The sequence below is a fragment of the Lepisosteus platostomus genome, chromosome 23 (assembly GCF_059453375.1).
Source record: "Lepisosteus platostomus isolate fLepPlt1 chromosome 23, fLepPlt1.hap1, whole genome shotgun sequence".
Lineage (NCBI taxonomy): Eukaryota > Metazoa > Chordata > Actinopteri > Semionotiformes > Lepisosteidae > Lepisosteus > Lepisosteus platostomus.
Window position 1 is genome coordinate 15,339,140 of NC_142633.1, and position 21,571 is coordinate 15,360,710.

General features: G+C 44.0%; 2 protein-coding genes across 3 annotated transcripts in view; both read right to left on the reverse strand.

Moving 5' to 3' along the window:
- Nucleotides 1-15,864, reverse strand: part of mib2 (MIB E3 ubiquitin protein ligase 2) — a 68,996-nt gene extending 53,132 nt beyond the window's left edge. The window contains exons 1-2 of one of the 2 annotated variants that reach the window (XM_088617355.1): nt 15,720-15,854; nt 5,857-6,342 (exon numbers count right to left, since the gene is read on the reverse strand). The gene's annotated coding sequence lies outside the window, so the exon portion shown is untranslated. Of the gene's footprint in view, nt 1-5,856; nt 6,343-15,719 lie in introns of both variants that reach the window. The other variant, XM_088617354.1, reaches the window with a different exon arrangement.
- A 672-nt stretch (nt 15,865-16,536) lies between these two features.
- ubiad1 (UbiA prenyltransferase domain containing 1) lies at nt 16,537-21,531 on the reverse strand. Its single transcript, XM_088617181.1, has 3 exons — nt 21,013-21,531; nt 18,987-19,598; nt 16,537-18,690 (listed from the first exon to the last, which is right to left on the reverse strand). The coding sequence occupies exons 2-3, from the start codon at nt 19,540-19,542 to the stop codon at nt 18,203-18,205; spliced, it is 1,044 nt and encodes a 347-aa protein (XP_088473307.1). The 5' UTR covers nt 19,543-19,598; nt 21,013-21,531; the 3' UTR covers nt 16,537-18,202.
- Nucleotides 21,532-21,571: the final 40 nt, after the last annotated feature.

Sequence of the window (21,571 nt, forward strand, 5' to 3'; positions counted from 1 at the left end):
CTCAGCATGGCCTAACTCCCCACATGTCTCTGATCTCACGTCCCCAGCAGACCACAGTGGTTAAAATGCAGATAATTTCAAAGCTGGTAGGCAAAAAACAGCCCAAGGTAAAAACACAAGGTGGGTATCAAATGAGAGAGAAGAGGAAATTCGTCACAGCGGGTCTGTTGGGTAGTTTTAGTTACCACCAGGGTGTAGTAATATGTACTGTTCTCAGGCTGCCTGGGCGTTATGGAGTCGCAACAGAAAGGCAATCTGACTACAGATTTATTTTTCAACATTAATCTAGAGGACTCACCTCCTAATCTCCGACATGGCACAAGGTGACAAAACACATTCGTGCTGTACTTGTCAGGGAAAGAGGTGTTTACCAGATACTCCAGGAGAGTGAGGTGGCAGCTGTAGAACTCTGGCACTCAGTGAGGACTCACATGCACTCCCTGTGAACGGCCCTTGTGCACACAACCCACCGCAAGGGTGTGGGACCCCTCGGAGCTGTCCAGCCCTTGCAGAACGCTCTGTGGCTATCAGCCTGAAAGCAGACGGGCTGTTTTACTGAACTCTCAGGGCAGAGAACGGAGCAATTCTTCAGCAGTTCCTTGGAACACATATACAGTACAGCTGCTTATCGTGACAAAAAACAGCAATACTCCTTGTTCCTGCCCCTTTTCCTTCGCTCAGAAACACATTCTAGCTGTTTGAATTTGAGTACAGGACAGCGCTACTGTACTTGTTGGTGTCCAATTAAGGATAGCTAGGCTTCCAACCCTCCAGTCCCATGAATTACAAACACTTGTAAAGAATTTCCTGTGTCATGTCCATTATATACAGAGTAAGAATCCTTCCAGCACTTGAACTGCTCTGCCCTATGCTGGGACCCGTCATAGTTAAACGACTTCCTCTAAATTCGACGTTTAAAAATAAGACTGGAATTTAAAAATATATATATATTTTTTTTATTGTACACAAGATATTTCCCATCATAAATCTGCCGAGGCCTCCACTGCTTTGTGCGACGGTGCTCATGTGCTCTCAGCCTTGTCCAGGTCCTCCCTGCCCAATGAGCAGCTCTCTGCTCTGGAACAGATGGGCGCTTGTGCCACACAGCTGCACTGGGCAAGAACAGCGTCTCGGTCTGTGAACCCAACACGACAGCTGCCTGCCGTGGGCTCACACCCGCACTGCCAGGCCCGGGGAAGCAACAGGAAGACTGGAAGCACTCAGGGGAAAAAAGAAAGGAAGTGGGGGAGTGGGGAACATTTTTAAGTTATAGGTGACCAACTCAGCAGAGATGCTTAAAGACAGGACATGGGAGATCGTGGTTTCTCTTTCCTAAAGAGGATAAAAGGCACCTAGAGAAAAATACCATCGCAAATCTGAAACCAAAACCCAAAAAAAATACTACCAATGCACTGACAGAGCATTTGTAGCTCAGCTTCCACTTGGAGGCCTCGCTGAGGAGGTGAGTTTAATGCAGCCAGAGACCAATTAAAAAAAAGAGAAAAAGACTTCAACAAAATGGGCTGAGCTAGACACTCCGTTCTCTTCCTTTGAAGAAGAGTTCACAACGAAAATGACATCTGCAAAGATGGCCGAGTATACACAGTAGTAATTCTATTAAGATAATGTCATGAGTTCGAGTTAAAGGTTTGTTCTTACACCTTTTTTTTTTTCCAATATCATACACACATATGACCAGTTCCTCTGCCTATAATGTCCGCGTTCTGGACTGTAAAGCTGCCCTGACATCATTAAAAGCAACACATTTCCAGGTCCCAGCACTGCAACTGCCAGTGAAACACATGACGGCAACAGAGAAACATGAACCTCCTTTAAAACTGAGAACAGCAGGCACTTCCGAACTCAAAAGGTGGTGGGAATGTGGAACAAGCCAATATCCTGGTTTCCTTGAAGAAAAGCCTGGAAGTGCTCCTTGGATCAACAAGTTATAAATTAGCAAAGAAGACAGATCTGCTGAATGGTCTCTCATGTTCTAATGCAGTAACGTGCATAAGGCAGACCCCAAGGCCAACAGTTGGTAGTAAAGATGAGAGACGTGCTTTTGCTCACCGCTATCCTGAGACGCAATCTTATCTGGCCGACGTCTACACAGACACTCTCAGAAACACCACGTCAGGCAGTGGAGCTTTTTAGAAAATCAATACTGAACCTAAACTTCAGCACTTCAAGATTTTAAGACCACGCACTGTGAAAGCATCCTTATTTTGTAGCCCACTTGCAACTGCTCTTTTTGTTAAGCTGCTTCCCATGAATATTTGTTTTGGGTGCAGTTGCCTTCCTTATCCCATTAGCTGGAAACAATAGCGCTCCTCCATTGAGGAGGCAGCTGCTGCTTTCAAGGGGGCAGGTGCTCTATTTTAGTGCCCAGTGCTCATCACTGCCTGGATTCTTCCCTGAATAGACATGTAAGCTGTGATCCAACACAGCAGCAGAAAACCCTTAATGCTGGTAGGCCCATTCACATTACAAGAATGGGAAGTTATTTAGGGAGATTTGGCAGGGCTAAAGTGATTTCATCTTAGTGATGTAACCTTCCAGCCTTTTAAAAAAAGCATGCCCTCAGGATACAATTCTGTTCTGACTTTTCTTGTACACTTCTACTCATATAAAAAAGATTTTCTGAGCCATCCCCACACTAAAGAGTTCCACTTGAGCATGGGGACAACAAAGAACCTGTTTTTTTCACAGAAAATACTAAATCTCCATGTTACAAAATAAAATTAAAATGCTCTTAAAAGTAACCAATTAAATTTAGTCAGAAGCCTTTTGGATCTGCGTCACCTCCCAGCATTTCTTGTGTTCTTTTCTCACGAGGAAAATAAACTGAATGTGGTGGTAAGGGTTTGATGGACACTAGCCATTGTGTGTTGACCGCTCTCCTGATATGACTCTGGTAAGACCTTAAAATCAAGCAGAGGTCTGCCTCCAGTGTTAAACAATTTCAAAAATTCAAATAAAGCCGCCAAACAGCTCTTTTACTTTAGGATTTCTTCAGAAACCTCAAAAGACCTCCTACCATGAAAGAATATCATATCGATCGCCCTTTTCTCATTTTGTACCAGAAACTGGGTGCTCTAAATGGTCATCTGCTGATCAATCCAACCACAAGATTATCAAACTGTAATTCGGGAATCTTTTAGGCTTCCTAAAGATAATCTTGAGAAAGGTTTAAATAAAACCTTGAACTACGAATTCCAGTCTTGACTCCTTGCTACTGATCTAACTCGTAAATGGTTGTCCTCAGCTTGACGGAAATATGGGAATTTCTGACGGCAGCAGTTTCATTTAACAACTACTTATGCAACTACTTATCTGAGAAGGGGAACATGTGCACTGTGTGTCCTACTGAAATAAACTTAATTTTCATGACAAACCTGTACACAGTACAGTTTTTTGAGTTTGTGAGTTTTTTCACAAATTAAAGATCAATTAATGTCGAATGTCATTACTGTCCACAGGTGGCTTAGTATGGCATCGCTTCTCTTGGTTTGTACAAATGCTGGAGCATTAATCTTGGATACAGTGAGGCATCCATGTAAACCACGAAAACTGATTTTTGTGGAAACATTTTTTGGAAAAAAAGGCGATTCTACCACAAAAATCTGCCCCTGAAAAAGGTTTCTAAAGCAAACTGAACAAACAGCTAGCTTACACTTGCAATGACATTTTTCAGTTTAAAAGCTCAGCTGTACTGGCACGGTGACAGGCAGCTATGTAACTCGCAGAAGTGAGTCCTCCTGCAGAAACTACACAACACCGGGGAGAAGCGGTGTAACCGAAGCTGTGCTCACTCTCCTGTTAAATATTCAACAGTGGAGCAATGCATATGAAAAATGATTTTTTTTAATAGAACAGAGTGTATAGTGCCAAATAATGGCAAATAATGCCAAATAATGTCAGATGTTTGTGCACCTTGGGTTTGGATTTAGTAGACCTTTCTTCAGGGTCTACTCCACTCAAATCAGGATAAGATAGCAGCATTGGTTTTCTGAAACTATTCTGAATATTTCATTCAAGCAATTTAGCAGTCAGCATCCTTCACATCTAACAGTATTCCTTCAATGGCTGTCGCTGTCGGACCGAAAGGCCCAAACAGAACTTTGATTCTTTTGCCCGTTTCAAAGCTGTAATTCCTGCAGCTCACTGGTCTTGCACGCCTCACGTCACTGACACACTGAAACATGACGCTACGTTTCTTAGATCCAAGACCTTTAGGAATCGATTCAGCCAGCTGCGTCTCGGTAAGCTGCCCCGATATATTGTACGTTTCTTCTTTCAGGCATCCCAGAAAAAAAAATCTCCAGTCCGCAAACAGCTGAAGCAAAACAACATCTTTAAGCATTCACCACTGTGAGGAAGCAACAAAAAGGGAACACAAAATGATATATATACACAAAATACATTATTTTATTCAAAATTGTACGTTATAAAAAGATATTGCTGCTCTGGAATCAGTCCAGATCAGAGTATGAGTGATCCTAATACAAGTATTCAATATCCACCGATTTTCACTGGGGCTGTTCTTTAGCATAATATTGTGGGCTTATGGAACAAGCTGCGCAGACATGTTGTTGAACCTAATACCCGGATGTTGTTTAGGAAACAGCTGATCTTTGGACAAATAAGCTATTCACCACAAATCAGGCTAGATGGGTCTTCTCTCACTTGTAACTGTTCTTCATATGCTTAACATTATGAACAATGCAGAGCAGGAGCCTATTCTTTTTGGCACAGGGTTCAAGGAGAGACTGAACTCCTTGAATTGGATGCAAGTCCATCACAGGGCATGCACACACATTCACTCACACCTGCCCTGCAAAACCTGGACTTGGGCTGATGTCCAGCCCGGACTGATGCCTGTGGCCTGTGGGAGGAAAGTGAAACACCAGGAGAAAACCCACATGGGCACAGGGATATCAAGCTCCAAACTGTATGTGCCTCATCATCACTGCATGTTTCTCTCATGCTAGTGTCTACCCAGTCATGCTGCAGGTCACTGGACAGTGTCCTAGGGTTCTTGCTGAGCTCCTGAACAATTCATGCAGGATGTGCTTGGTCTTCCAAAGGTGGGCAGGATACTAGTTACACCTTTTTATTGGGACAGTTTTACTCTTATTCTGCTTTTGAGCACACCAAACGTGCGCTCTACCTCTGTGCACCTCATGCCTTCTTTGTGCAGCGTGACAACAGCTTGATATCAGAGCTTCGTTTTACTACACTTGCCCAGCATGAAGTCTAATTAGTTATTCACAGATTCCGCTTGGCTTGGAGATAAAATACTTGATTGCTGCCATAGTTTATTAGGTTGTATTGTCATTTTGCGTGTTTTTGGAATTAAATTAGGAAAGGAAAACACCTTTGACTGCATTTACATTAATGCTCTGTTCACACCATATATTATTCACTGCATATGGATACAGCACATCAAGGCCTGGTTATGTCCTTGCACATCTGCCATGTAGCTCAATACACCTTATCCATGTATCAAAAACAACAAGACAGGAAGTTGAATACAGAGATCTGTCCTCAACATCCTAGACATGCATCCTTCTGGCATCTCCACCCTAATAGGACTTCCAGCTAGCATCCCAAAACAGTGCCACTCATTGCTACTGTTAAGTCAGACAGACATCTGTAATTTTACATCTCTAAATATTATTATTAGTATTTGCTCTGTTTAACACTAAACCTACCTCATGCACTCTGGCACCCACGGTGTATGCTAGTTGAATTGCTATGATTACGACTCCCAGCCCTCCGAACTAAACCACCAAACCACACAAGGATACAGTAGCGATTCATTCGGTATTGCAGAGAAAAAATGGGAGGTTTTACCTGTTGGAATCCGAGAGCAGAGAGAAGGCAGTCCTCCGGAGGCCCCTTCTGCCACTGTGCGGCGACACGGGAGCCCGTGGAAATAAAGCGGAGAGGATGTATTTCTCCGAGCGCAACCCGTTTCCCGGCGCACCTCGGGTTCTCCAAGACCACCGCAAAAATCGGACTGGACAACGAGGGAGGCGAAGCGGCTCCCCCTGTGCTGTGGGATCCTATCAGCGTGGAAGGAAACTCCAAAACCCACCCCCCCTCCTATACAAAAAAAAACCCGAAGAAGAGGTACCGGTGTTTTAATCCATTGTCCTTCTTCCGCCGTCGGGAGACGGATTCGGTACCGCCCGGGGGGGAGGCGAGATTCGGTTTCTCGGCTTGCTGCTTGCTATTTCTGGCTCTGGCAAACCCCAGCCGCACACACTGCAGCAGCACACTCTCTCCCTATCCGGGGAGCAGACGGCCCTGGAGAATCTGTCATGCAAACTAAAGAAGCTGTGGCGGAGGGGGAGAGAGAGAGAGAGAGAGGGTTGTTGGTGTGTGTGTGAGCGTGGAGGAAAGTAAGGGGGGTAAACGGCACAGGCACCTGCTCGTCCCCTAATTCAATTCTGGACTGCCTCATGTCACGCAGACACAGGCAGAGAGGAGCTGGGGGAGACCGCGACAGAAAGGAAACCTTCCCAAGCCCCAGGAATGAGCCGACAGATCTAGACTCTGCAGAGCGCCGAAAGACGGGGGGAGAGAGAGAAAGCGAGTCGGATGCGACCTGCTTTTCCCCATCCACAATCAGGAACCGTAATATTAATACAGCGCTCAGCTGTCACTACAGGCTACACCCCTCCGTGAGCGCACACACACACACACCCTGCACCTCATTAAAACACACACACGGACGTCTTCCCATCTGTCATTCACGGGTAGCCCATGAAGCCGAGAGACCTGAAGCAGGAGCGCCGGGGGTGTGTGTCTGCACTGTATTTCTGCCTTTTCCTTCCTTAAAGCTGAAACGCACGCAGAGCAGTAACTCCCGAAAGACGAACCTGCTCCGCATTTGCAGGGAGTGAGGATCTTTATGCCCTAACAGACAACACCGGGGACGACAGACCCGACGTGGGATACGACTTTCCCGAAAATGAAGCACACGCAGCTCTGTTCTGAATTACCAGGCCGACTTTACGAGATGTCGTCATTGCAGCGCACATAAAAAAAAAATATCTGCTGCCCCCTCTAATTAGCTACAATTCAGGAGGATTGCTTTATTTAAAGATCCGTTGTCGACAGGTTAATGATTCCTGTTTTATTTATACTTTGTCTAGATCTCTAAGAACAATCACTGTTCTGCTCGCCTACAGCAGGGACAAATGAAAACCCAAATCGGCACTTAAAGATTAGATTTAATATATTTATGTCTCAGTTCTAGACTTGCTAGAAGTGTGAATTCTTCGCTGTCCAGGGAAATATAAGTAATGGACAAATTTAGTGGAGTTCTTCCACATCTAGTGTTTGGTATTCCTTCACCTATAGCATTGCCACTGATTAACACAGGACTCCCTCTGAATTTCCATCTCTTAGAGAGAGCCCTGCAAGATTAGTGTTTGTCCCTGAGCCTCCTATGTGCTAAGATGTTGTATTTATGGGGAGTCTGTGTTAAAAAAAGCATTGCAGAACATCCTCTCCTGTTTTGTAGCTGAAACTATGGCTGTTTATTCTCGGTCTCTCGCGACACTAGAATTACGAAACGAGCCTGCCAGACCTTGCTCATTGCATCATGCCTTGTGCAGTCCGCTGTGACACGAGGAAGGCTGTTTTGATACACAGCCGTGCTCTGCAGGGAGTGACAATGGTGAACTGCAAAGCACAGATGCAAAACCCAACTGCAAAAACTGCCACTGGGGGGTTTTGGAGCACAATGTTAATGGACAAAACAACCTGACCTTCCACGAGGCCCGTCTGTGACCCTGCCGCAGGTTGGCGATGGGTGAAAGCCCGCTGTGCTTTGCCTCCCTGCTCTGGTGGCATCTCGGCGGCTCACGCGCCTGTGCACATGGGATTTTCCAGGCATGTTCTCCAGGGCACGTGTGGATTACACCCCACCTCGGCTCCTGCAGCCGCTGAGGCACGCACTGGGAGCCGAAGGGGAAGGGATGGGGAAACACTGGGGCCGCTGTCCGGTGGACCAGCTGCATGGGATCTGACTCTGTGTGGATAACTGAGAAGGCGGGAGGGGAGTGAACCGGTCGCACTGCTGTTTCCAAAACAGATAACCCAAGGAAAGACGACGTGACCGCCAACAACTTTCGCTCTGCGAGTTAATCAGCGAGATCTCCACTACTGACGCAAAGCTTGTATTGTTCTTGTCGTTTGTTTTACACAAAAAAGCATTTCGCATGCTAAGGCGTGCCCCTATGGCACATTGCAGACAGATAAAAGGTCGCTGCAGGATTCTGCTTCAAGCCCACAGGGTGGTGGAGAACACCTGATCGGGCTGCACTGGAGAGCAGAAGTTGTGAGGTTGCTATAGAAATATCCTTGAGGAGGAAGCTGGGGGAGGATGCTAATGTGTGTAGGGGCTGCTTTTCTATAACCTACAAAGTAAAATAATGCTTTTTTTATTTTAGTTCCTAAAACTTGAATTGCACCTGCAGCTGATGAATAAGGTCTAAGTGGAGGTGTGTGAACTCAAAAGACAAAGCATATCGCTCTTTTTTGAGGGGAAAAAGCAGAGAATGCTGGCAAAACGTGACAGATGGCTGCCCTGCGCACTGTGGCCTTAGTGTGCTGGAAGGACTTTGCTTTCCAGAGTAGAGGAGCAGGCACACATGGCCTCCTCCGGGGCGACACAGGACACAGGACACAGGAAGCGTCACAGTCCTGGAGCTCTGCCAGCAAAAAAAAACGTATTGCAAGGCTATGTCTTAAAACGCAGACAAACAGGGTGAAATAACAAACAAAAGGTTCTGAACAATTTCTGGATTTCGACAATCAGGTAGTGAAAGTAACCCGGTCCATCTGTGAACTCACGTGTTGAGCCATCTGCTTGTCTTTCTTAAAAGGAACTTGGAAAGAAACCCGTTTTGATTAAATGCTTTTCAGTGGCCTCCACAATCTGCTGGGGTCTCTCAAGGAGCACTTGACAAGAAAGGACAGAAGGTTTCAGAAGCGTTTCAAGCCATTCGTTAAGAGGAACTGTGTGGATCTCCACAAGGCAAGATGTTTCCACTCATTCAAGTGCACTCCTGGATAAATATTTGGGGCTGGTATTTGATATTGTGGCAGGACAGCTCAGTTGCAGGAAAGAAACATCAGATTGTGTAGCGGTTTTAAAACCTTTCATATACTTGCCTATCATACATGATTGAACATAAGAAAGGTAACTAACGAAAGGCAGCACATGTAACTCATTTGGATGCTTGTTGCTAAGTGACCTTAGGATCTTATCCATCTGCTTGACTAAACTGCCAATGGCATTTTGTCACCGACAGTCTCCTAGCTGTGATTGCTTGATACTGTCTGGATGCTACCAGATCTCAGTGGTTACAAACAAAACCTCAAGGTGCTTTCTGAGCCCTCACCTTACATCGCAGGATACTTCACTGTCTCACGGAGGCCTGACCTGTCGAGCCACCTCAATGGCACAACAAGGAAAACCATAATGTCAGCCAAAGATGTTCTTGCTGTCTTGCGTTTGTATTAGACGACTACAGCTTCCCACAGGGCTTCTCCAGAGTTCTGAAAATCGGGCCCCGTGCTGTTTCAGGTTATGAGAAATGTCTGTTCCAGAAGGAAATGCCAGGCAGTGGAAATGGGAAGCTGAGCACTGCTCTGAGAATTTAATAAGCTTAAAAAGCAATGTTTCAGCAATTCCACAACACTCCCCTAACCCGATTGAAATGGTACACGTACGTTCATTAAAATAAGCTCATGGGAAAGAGGATTTTGAGTCAGATGAAAATTAGGTGGCACATACTAATCTTTTCAAAATTCCACATTCTGAACATGACATTTAACTCTTCTTTGTACTTTTGTGGTGCCAATACAGTATATAGTACAATACATCACTGCTACAGGTTTTAGAAACCAAAAAAATATATCATTTTACCTACGTATTTGTTCTGATTCGTTGGCCTTATTCCTCAGAGAACTACCCTTCAGTGGTCAAAGCCCATTCAGGTACCTTGGAGGCCATGCCTATTGGTCTGAATGCAGCCGGTAATTGCATTTGAAGACCCTGTTTCAGGGAAGCAAACATGTTGCACCAGCCAGGTTTCTGAAAAGAAGGTTCCCTATTGAGCACCTGTCTGGGGGAAGAGAAAAGCATTCCCATAGTCATTGCATACCAGTGCTCTTACACTATCACCAGTGTCCTTGGCCAGCTGGATTGCATGTGACTGCCACATAATTGGGAAAAGAGAACACACTTTCGGATGTGCTTTTGTAAAAGAACCTCCTTATGCTCGTCTCTTTTTGTCTGTGCAAACGGGAGATGTCAATGGTCAATTGACATCTCTGTGAAATGGAACTGTAAAAGATTGTGGTAACAAGAAGGAAACATACTTTCAGCTCAGAAGGCAGATACAATGGTGCCATTACATAATTTAGCCGGGCATGTGTCTGAGGGCAGGGGAACCTCAAGTAAAAGGTGTAATCTTCTTTGGGATGTTGTTGACTACACGGTTTGCAGGATGTGGTAATCGGTCTCTTAATCTGATCCCTTAAGCCATATCCTCCTTGCCATTGACTGTACTTTCCTTGGATATTAAGTAACGTCGGGACAGAAAGGCCCAAGAACCTGGTCTTGTTCCTGTGTCAAACATCTTAATCTTCCCCACTCTCCAGCTCGCTGCCATTCCCAGCAGGGGCCCCGTGTCTTCTGAAAGAGCGCCCCCATTGTCAAAGGAGAATACGCTTTGTTTTTCACCAGTTCTAGCCCACACCTGCCTGCTGCACCTCGGGACGCCAGCTAAAAACCTTTCTCCGGTTCCGGCAGAGCAATCCCAGAATTCCACCAATCCTGGACATCAGAACCATGTTGATAAAACTCATCCATCCCTCCGCTTCCTCACAGCTTCATGCAATTCCTGTTAATGGACTTGAATCCAGTCCAAGCGTCTCGGGGCAGGCATGGAGACACAGACACACACTCGCGCAGAACCCGAAGAAAACCCACACAAAGATGTGGAGAAAGTAGTGTGGAAGACCGAGTCAAAAGGTCAGTGACTATGCGCGGGAAAGGTTTTCTGTTGTTCTGTGCAAACTAAAGCCTGTGATTCCTCACACCCATTCAACCAGAGAGAAATGAAACAGACTGCAGGATGCCAAATGGCATCTCCCTGTCCTGTCTGTTTGACTTCTGACACTGCCCCTTTTCCCTGTATGTTCCTTTGATATGTTCAAGTCTTGCCTACTTTTAATGTATGAAAAGGAAAGTATAACTTCAGTCCAGTGAGCATGTCTTGAGTGCGAGGGGAAACCCTACCTCTGTGATGTTCTCCCCTTCAGCTGACTGTATTAAAGATCTCTGTTTGACAATCTCCTAACCCGAGTGAAGACTGAGTTTTCTTCGACAGTACCAACTTCACGCGGTTAGCGCCCCAGATCTGGAATCGAACCCATGGCACCAGAGGCAGCACTGCTGACCACTGCAGCACCGTGCTGCCCGTATCGATAAGCCACTTCACACCAGTTCAGTCTCCGAGCTTTCACAGCATCCAGATTTATTAGATCAAACTCGAGTCAGGTATGTTTCACATTTGTTATATCCTCAGCGCTGTACCCATTGCACATTTCCCATGAGAGCTAAAAACGAATCAGTTGACCTCACAATATTGTCAGCTGGATTGTATTGACCACAAACTTCAATCAGCGATCAATCAATGCCATCCGCAACGCCTGACACTTGAAACCACTGCGTCAATCTGTAACCCCTGTACTATTCTTCAATTAAATCTCAAAACCCTATGATGAAAGCTCACCTACAGTGTTTCATGTGACAAAGCACTATCAGCACACTATCAGATTCACATTACAACTTCAACAGTATGTATAATATTCCAAAAAGTATTCCAATAAAAACAGAAATGACTGTGAGAAACTCACACCATAAAGGCACCATAAATTGAATGTATCAACCTATTCAGTGTTACAACCAACACAAACGTTAGCAGTTGTCTTAAGTCTCTAGTATGTGGCCAACCTTCTGTAAACTGGTTTTAAAAGGAGGGCATACATATGGAGCTAAATATTAAGTATGAATTAAGTGTGAACTCTAGATCTATTCTCTAATGTATGGTTTCAAATGGGTAAGCATGTAAATTAATCTGATGCCTAACCCTGCAACCTCCTGCAGTGTATTGATAAGAAGTCTATAAGAAATCAATGCTCGTGTTTCAGTCCATGGAGACACCCCTGTGATCTACCCCTCATCGATCCAACTTTATTTATCTTCAGATCAATACGTTTTCCATGAGGAAGTGTCCATAAATCCTTGCAGCTATCCCGCTCGGCACATCCAGAAAGGGTGATGCATGGAGGAAATGTCCCAGACGGAATCTTAATGAAAATAAAGAAGGTGCCACATACTCCTGCAGAAGTACTGCTGAAATTCAATTAAATGAAGTAAGGTATGACATAAATCTGGGTTTAATAACGACTCAGGCTGTTGCTAAATAATTGATCTGATGTGGCTGGCCAATGTAAACATAAAGTTTTGTTTTGCCAAACGCTTTTCTGTATTAATTTCTAGAGAAATCAAGCTGGTGGTCATAAAGGAGAGGAGAAGAGTGGGTGTTGGGCTGGGGGGGTGAGTGCAGAATTCTGGGAGGAGGACAGGGTGTGGGAGGGGGGGGATTATGTTGATTTCTGGGATATGCTTGCTGATCTGCTGGCATCTCCCTTATGAGATGAAGAATGTGCTTAAAAAGCAAAAAAAAAAAGTGGCAGACATATCATGATCTAATAAGGGACAGGCGTGAGCCAAACTATTAGAAGGGAGTTACAGTATATTAAATACAAAAAATCCAGAGCCCATCTGTTTTTTTAAATTCAAAGAGATCTGCAGCATTGGACAACTATCAATGGGCCAGATGAATGAAAAGAATATACTCTTTGCCGTTTTCTAAAAAGCTTTTCCTCTTTCTTATGTTACAATGTAACCCCACATGTAACCCCACATGACTGACTATGTGTTTAGAAACAACTAAATCAATTCCGTTTAAAAATGAAGGGACTGGAACAACAGGAGTCTTCCCTATTACTGTGTCACATCTAGCGCTGGGGTCTCAATCAGCGCATCTCGAAATCCAGCCTGACACTTTCTGCTAGACTGACTTAGACTGCTCGCTTCTGACACTGTGAGAATTTAGATTATGGGCTTTATAGACATCACATTCTTTCTCATCTGCACAGAGGGACAGCACAATCACAACACAATCTCACAATTGCAGTGGCTATGAATCCAAAGGAGAGGACACACTTAAAAGATTCTTCTCATATTTCTCTTAGCTGAATGATCCCCAACATAGTCCTTCAGCCCTTTGCTTTCTGTTAGAAACTCCAATTAAATAAATCAATATACTGTACATAGCAAATCACGTTTGCTGCAGTTATCCTGCGCAAACATGGACTAGCTAAAAAAAAATGCATCAGAAAATAAACGGACAGGGCTGAACCTACTGGGATTTCTGCCTTTCATTCAGCTGGACCCCAGGTACACTTCAAAACATGATTTTGCAAATTCTCAGTGCGAAAGCCTGCAGAGCAAACTGACAAGATTGCTTGTGACTGTGCTTGCGGCAGCCTCTTTAAATGAAAAGGCCGCATAGCTAACCTGCTTTTCACCTCCCATACCCCCGGTTTTCCATTACGGGGCCGGGGAAATGGAGTTTTTGAATGATGACCTGGTAAATGCCATGGGACACAATTCAGCGTACACTGTGAATCTGATAAATTGATAAAAATACACAACGCATATACTGTAGGAAACATTAACAAACCTAAACACATTTAGAGCCCTACTGAAAAATATATCCCAAAGTGTACAAAGAATATACAAAATTTAGAGTATTTGACAAGTACAGCATTAACATCAGCCACAGTGTAAATGTTATCCTCAAATATTTATTTTGAAGTCATTATTGTGTCATTCTATGCAGCATTTCATTTTTTTTTCATTAAAAAATGAGTCTATTTGGTGCTTTGTTTTACTCTCGATAACCTTAATGTGAAATAGCGGTGCAGCCCATTTCAATTTAAAACACAGTATTGACGTGTTTCGCTGTTTAAACCTTCTCTTTTCAATTTTCTTTAACATTACAGAAAACATGCACTTGGAAACCTAAGCAAATAATTAAATTCCAGTGGTCTGTAAGTAGGAAAAAAGGCAGTCAAGTCAGGCAAAATCTAACATACCTGACTCAAGCCCAAAGAATTGAATCTCAAAAGAAATACAAGCCAATATACAGTACAGCTTAAAAATAAAAGAAGGAAAAAGATATTTCAGAATGAAATATCATAATTTAACAGAATATTTATCATCTTAAAATTATAATATCAGGATAGCAGAATAGTTCAGAATGAATTAAGAATTCACTGTGAATAGCAGTAAACTGCTCAGGTATGGTTTATTTAACTCTACACTGTCTAACACATCTTCCAGCAGCAAAATCTCAATATACGTTAAACTGCAAATGTTTAAGCCATTTTAACGCTGCCAGGTCTTGATTTGGATTGGAGTTCAACAGGAATATCCAATCCTACTCCTGCAGAACTAGAGTGTCTACAGGTCTTCCATGCAGTTTGGTTCTTAACGACCACAATCAGCTCATCGTTGCTTTCACTGGGCCAGATCTCCCAGCTGTCACAAGACATGGGACTATCCGATTCCTGATGAATTCCAGGAAATCAGTTCAACCTTGTCCCATCAATGAAATCTACTGCTAATATGCATAGACATGTTGCTGATGACAGCTGGAAACTGGGGGTCGCCAGTAGGTCTCCGGGGAGACAAGGGACACATGCTGGACCTTCCTGTAAAAAAGGGCGAGCCAGGACACTTACTAAAGGGATGAGCCCAGTCTAGCATGCCAAGCATGCCAGGGTGTCCCTGTGTTTGTAAGGAATAGTTTTTCTAAAGATAAGAGAAAGGAATGTGTCGAGAATTCGGCTATTCCGGCTTCTCCAGTGGATTCCATTAAACCAGAATTCAATTCAATTTATTTTTATATAGCACCTTTCACAACAAGGTTGCCCCAAGGCGCAGAGGAGTCGGCCCACGGAAGATATTTCATCTAATACTAGGAGCCCGGAGGGGGTTCCCAAAGCCAATAACAGTGACAGACGGCCGAAACGCACTGGTGACAGCACTGGATACCGGACCTGAACGACCACAGTAGCTCCAGTCCACCCTCCGTGCAACCGGCAACACCGCAACACATCGCTAGCCTCCTACCCAGCAACCACAAGATCACAAGCAGAAATAATGACGCGCAACCGAAATCTTACTAGAACTGCAGATGTCACGAACTGACCAAACGGGAAGACGAAGGACTGGCGTAGCATATACGACTGCTTGTTCCTCGTCTTGCCCAACGTCTGAAAGTTGCGCCTAAAGCTTTTTTTATAAAAAAAACACACACACTGCACAACCCTTGGATGTCATGGAAGAACAAACTATTTCGGAAAATAAATAATTTTTTTTCATAGTGCACTACCAAAGCAGGACAGTTGACATCCCATTGCAATTCAATTTGAATACCCAGTGTATTGCCGTGAAAACAAAATTTCAACAGATTGTGAAGACTACAAACCTTGTGATTGCAAAGAATAATACACCACACGCAAATCGTAGAAAAGGGAGAAGAAAACAGGACACTAACCTTGTTCCGGATTTCTTTTAAAATGTATTTTCATTGGTATCCATGCCTAATTTCCAGAAATGTGACAGTATAGTCTCGATTTCTTTTCTACTAGTTTTTTTCTTGGTTTCAGTTTGCCTTCTGGGTGATGTAGTCATTATGTCCTTGTCGCACAGGGTATTTTACTACATTTCCCATGAGCGTGTGGCGAGTGCGACGCGGTCTGGGCTGAATACAACAGACGGAACTAGCGCGCCATCTGGTGTTACAAAACGCTACGCTCCGAAAACTCAGTCGGAACTACTGTATTTTATCAATTGAAATAACAGTAAAATAAAAGAGCACAATATCATAACATTTGAGCTGCTTTCATATCATATTCATAACGTAGCCGTGCGCACGCAAGGCAGGCTGGGAACGGCGGCTGAGGGGCGGGACTTCCCGCCTGTATATAGTGGGAGGAGGGCTGGAGACGCCCTCTTCCCCCATGTGTCTGTGTAGGTGGGGGGCGGTGCCGTAACCCCCCTCAGGGTCTTTAATAAAGGCTTGTTTATTTCCGTCGGCGAAGCCCGTGAGCGTTACTATATTGGACGACCCCAGACAATTATCATGTAGCTTTTCTTTATGGTACAATTTCATACACCTAAATTCACATTAAACGAAATTCACATTACGCGAAGGGCGTAGCGGGGGATAGATGTGGTACTCCAGTCTCATTGCGGTGCGAGACTACTCTATTAGACCACCTTCAGATTCGGAACTTTTATCAGATTTTGGTTTATTTCAAATAGGGTTAACAGGACGACATCTGAGTGGGAAAGACACTCCAATACTGATATTCTACTCATTTTTTTTTATTTTACAAACATCATGGTTTTATAAAACCCCCGGTACACATTTGGAAAGGAAGCCGAGGGGACATGGGAGTTGTCTCGAAGGAATTAAGAGCTACATCGCTTGCCCCCACCTCGGATTGAACCCGGGACCTTCCAGTCAGGAGCTAGACGCCCTTGCCGTCTTAAGGTACCACGGCTCCCGTTTTTCCAAAACTGACGTTAAAAGAGGACGGCAGCCAGCACCCCTCATATCAGAAAGACTATCTAAAACATTTGAAATGCCAAAGGTATTTTTATCCTTTATGCAAAAAGCAAACATAAAAGGTCAAGTATGAAGACTGGGAAGAAACAAGGTAAATAAAAGGAGCACCACAGAAAAGAAGAAGTTTCCTTTTAATTTTTAATAGAACTGGTGAGTTGCACTTCACTTCTGCTTCCTTGTTTCAATATGGAGAGAGCAATACAGTCCCTGTTAACTAAGCAAACCGACAGAAGGGAAAACCTTCAAGCCAAAGATTCCTTCAGTACCTGGCTTCATAATTCTTTAAAAAAATAATTACAAATAAATACTGTATAGAATATCTCCCCATAGAAACATATACAATAGTTTCTTGAGGAACTAGTATATTTTCAAAAAGCTAAAGAGTAATTGATGCATAGGACAGAGAAGCTGCCCTTAATGGATTCAGTAGTGAAAAGTGGGTGATACAAGCATTTTCTCTCTGACCTAACCAGTCATTACTCATATTGCTATGGAATGCAAAGAACTTTAGAGAGAAACCAAGACTGAGAAGACAACTCTACACCCTGGGACTACCAATGAATACAACACAGCATGCATTCTCTGCAGCACCACATTAGAATAAATACAGAACAATTTCCTGTGGTTCTCAAGAGGCACATTACGGCACAGAGAGAAAATAACAAAGACAACAGGTGGCATACAATTTCACAATATGTCATCATGAGATAAGAACAAAAATAAAGGGTCTGTATACTGATGATAGTTTGGACAAATGTACAGTAAATAAATAACAGAAAATTGTCATAACCTTCACAGAGACAGATTGCTTTGCAGAATTATAGAGGATAACAGAAGTGATTGTTCTCTTATCAAATCTAGATGGTGTTTCATAAAAATAAAGATTTTACTAGATTAAAGTTGTTTAAAATTACTACAGTTAACAAAATAAAAAGTATGACAAGCAGAAACAACAAATATGAACGTGGGATTTTACATTTGTATCCAAATTAAAAAACAATAATCAAAGCAGACAAATAGAAGTCTTAACACTGAGAGTCCTATTACTCACTGACGTCTGAGTTAGGCACCTAGTCCGATACAATTAAAACTTGCAGTGCACACCTAGATATTTGTTAACGGAGTAAAAAATTCCATCAGTCACTGTAATCTGCATATATTTCAATTAAGATCAATATGCAGAAAATCACCACGGAGTAAAAAACATTTCAGCTTGGAGAGCAAACAAGCCTGAATGAGATAAAAGGGCAAAGAACAAGACACTTGTCCTATCTATAATAATTGCACGTCCTTCTCTGCACTCATTTGAATTAATGAAATGAAAGCCCTTGATCTTAATAACTCTATAACAAAATACCAAAATAAAAAAAACACGTTTATCAAAATCAATGGAGCTGGGGTGGGGGTTACACTTTTGGCAGGCTCCCTGGAGGTGCCAATATAATACCAAAGACATAGAAGAGTCCCATTAAGAGATTGAGCTTTGCAGTCTTTTGGGGAATCTTGGAGTAGCACTGGCTCCTGAACTGCTTCTCCAGGGGGAAGGCCATGGGCAGGGTCAGCAGGGGCAGCGCCATGCTGATGGTGCAGCGCGTGGCGAGGATGGAGAACAGGATGTAGGGCATGAAGAGCAGCAGGTTGTAGAGCATGTAAGACAGCGTGGGCCCGAGGAGAATGGCCAGCGTCACGATGCCCGCCTGCTGGTCCGAGTCCATGTCCCGCGTGTTGTTGCTGTGCAGGATGGCTTCAGTGTTGAGGGCCAGCGGAATGGCGTAGAGCAGGGGCAGGACGGACAGGTAGCCCACCTGCGTGGCGTGGGCGAACATGACGGCCAGCGGCCCGAAGGTGATCAGGATCACGACGTCGCCCAGGGCCACGTACTTCAGCCCGATACCTGCGGAGGAGAAGGAAGAGCTGAGACCTGGGTTAACGCTCAGGAGCAGCGGGGACACGTGGCACGGCGAGGCAAGGACAGCGTGCGCCACACCTGTAGCCACGGATAAAATAACAGGGTCCAAACCATCCAGAAAGGCAAATTTAAAACTACTTCCAAAAAAACAGCTCGAGATTTTTAAAGCAGCAACATCTTTTCAAGTCACTATTCCACATCACGAGGATAAAAGTGTTTTTTTTTCCCCCAAAAGGGAACTCATAATGCACTATTATAATGACAAATTGTGGGTAATTCACCTCCGGTGTAGAGGAAAGAGCTCGACAGGCCTCCAAAATATATAAGAGCCAGGTGTTCCAGCTTCAGAGTGGACAGAAAATACAGGCAAGTTGCACACAAACATCCCAGGGAGTATAGAACCGCTCCAAACATGACTACATCCTGGGGCTCCAGAATCTGGTCAACCAGTGTCCGGTCATCACTCTTTTTGTGGTCAATCCCTTTGGAGAAGTCATAGTAAGTGTTCACCAAGTTTCCAGCTCCATGAACCACCAGGACGGCCACAGCGCTCACCAGCAGGATCACGAAGTCAAGGGAGCCCTCGGACTTGTAGGCCAGGGCGCCGCCCAGAGCTACCGGAGTCAGAGAGGCACTGAAGCTCCACGGCCTCAGGGCCAGAACGTAAGCAGCGCATTTGTGCTTCATGTCACTTGTCCTGCTGCAGGGTTTTTCCTCCTGGTGGTCCTGGACAAAAACATGTTCCCCCGGATCCCCTCCTCCTCCTGCGCTCCGCCCGTTCGGTCCCGCCAGGACAAAAGTCTCTGACGCAAAGCCGGGTTTCTCCCCCTCCGTCATCCCTGCACCCCGAGGATGAACACCGCCGCCGGGAAATAATCACACGTAGGGATCACCTGAAACAAAGAGCCCAGGGACAGAGGAAGGACAAGCACAGAAATCACATTAGCAAGCTCCAAACCCACTGCACTTTACTTCTTGCCTCTTCACTCCGATTCTGGGCAAATTTAGATTTTCACTACTTAGAAATTACTGGCAAGAGCAAGTAATACTTTAAAGAATCTTCCTAATGGAAACATTTTGTTGTGTACCACTAAAAATACAATTAGAAAACGAGTTTTAGAGAACAAGCGTGCATTTTAACATGATTTAAAAATTCTTGAACAATTTAAACTACTTTAGCCCACTGTATCCACATGAATACGAATTTAATAGATCGTAACAGATTTGGGTTTTCGGGTTTCTGCCCTCGCCACTCCCGCCCCAGTTCATTCAGGGGCACGAACCCGGGTCTAAGGCATCGCTCAACAGGGGTCTTGCCAGCTGAGCTAAAGAAGACCTTCCTCAGCCCAGGTGGCCAAGATCACTGTTGTGCACAGAGGCGTATCCATTTCAATATGTATACATAGGAACAAGTAATAGGTTTATTTCACGCTGAAAAGAGAAGAAAGAAAACACAACGTTTCGGCTGTGGAGCCTTCTTCAGGTGTAAGAAAGACAGGACAGGCAGCAAAGACAATAGAGCCTGGGAAAACACAAGCCAGGAGAGAGGAGGTGGCAAGAGCAGGGGAGGGGCAGAGTGGCAAACCAAGTGGTGCGAGGTCGAGAGAGGCGAGGAGAGGTGTAAAATGAAACCTACAGATGAACAGAAACTTAGAATAAAACAAGTCTTTCGTTGAAAGAAAGGGGGAAGGTGTGAACCAAGTTTCAGGATCATTTTAGTTTCTGATGACTTTCTGCTATAGATGTTAAGAAACCATACTTTGAGAAGTATTAATATATGTATAGGCAAGTCAGTAAAGAATGCCACCCAACATCCTTATTCTTAATATTATTTTAAAAAAGGCTGCTTCAGTACAGGAATCATTTAACTTTGGGATGAGCAATGCAATCAAGTTCACTTTTACTATATCCCCTACCGAAGAAAATAAAATAGCAAACGAACAGAGAAAACTATTTGCAAAACAAAGGCGTATTTGTATTTAAGCTACTGTACAAGACATGGACACACAAGCGTATTTCAAAGACATACATGTTGACTGAATACGAAAAATCTTATCTTTTGTATGAGGTTGTGTGAAAGTGAAACAACTACTCCTGAGTGCGTTGGAGAGAGGGGGGAAAAAGTTGAGCTACTTAGTTTCAGGTTAACCTTCCAAAAGCTAAACAAATGAAACGGAGATTGTTATCTGTGCACAGATTTGTGCACAAGTGTTTGACTAAAATTAAAACTAGGCGTTACATGTATTAAAGTTCTCGCTCTGCATGCGGCGTACACCGGCACGACAAATAAAATATCCCGCAACGTACCTGTTGTTTCTGGGTTTAGTCTCTCTAACGCGCTGGAAGTAGCATTCTTCCTCTCCGTCTTCTATAACCGTTACACGGGGACTAATCTTATTTTCGCTACGTGTCAAGTACGAGGATATTTCGTGCAAGCCCTCCACCTGGGCAGCGCCATCTTGTTCCACCGCCCCTTGTGCAACCGAGAAATGTGTCCGACTACCCATCCTGTACCCTTAGTCTCGGTCACCTATTTTAGCAGAACAACGATGCGGTTTTATTCCTTTTGAAAACAATGCCGGGGAAATAAATTATCTAGAAAAGGACATATGCCCCCTAAAGATTGCTCAGCGCTTGTAATCACGCTTAAATCAATCTTAAATCCGACATGTATTTCGGTTTTACTATGTTTTGTTTTCCCAATGATCAAAAAGTTGCTATTGCAGTCGTTGGGCAATAAATGCAATTTAAACATTGGGATTTTCGGCTGCCGCTTCGCTTTTACATATTGTCTCCGATGGCATGAGCGCTGATGTCTTGATTTTTTATTTTTTTTAAACAAGATTCTTGCTTATATTAAACAGTT

Coding starts and splice junctions, on each gene's coding strand:
- ubiad1 (XM_088617181.1), bottom strand. CDS start 19,542: ATGACGGAGGGGGAGAAACCCGGCTTTGCGTCAGAGACTTTTGTCCTG. Junction 18,691..18,986: donor CTCTTTCCTCTACACCGGAG/GTGAATTACCCA, acceptor TCTCCTCCGCAG/GTATCGGGCTGAAGTACGTG.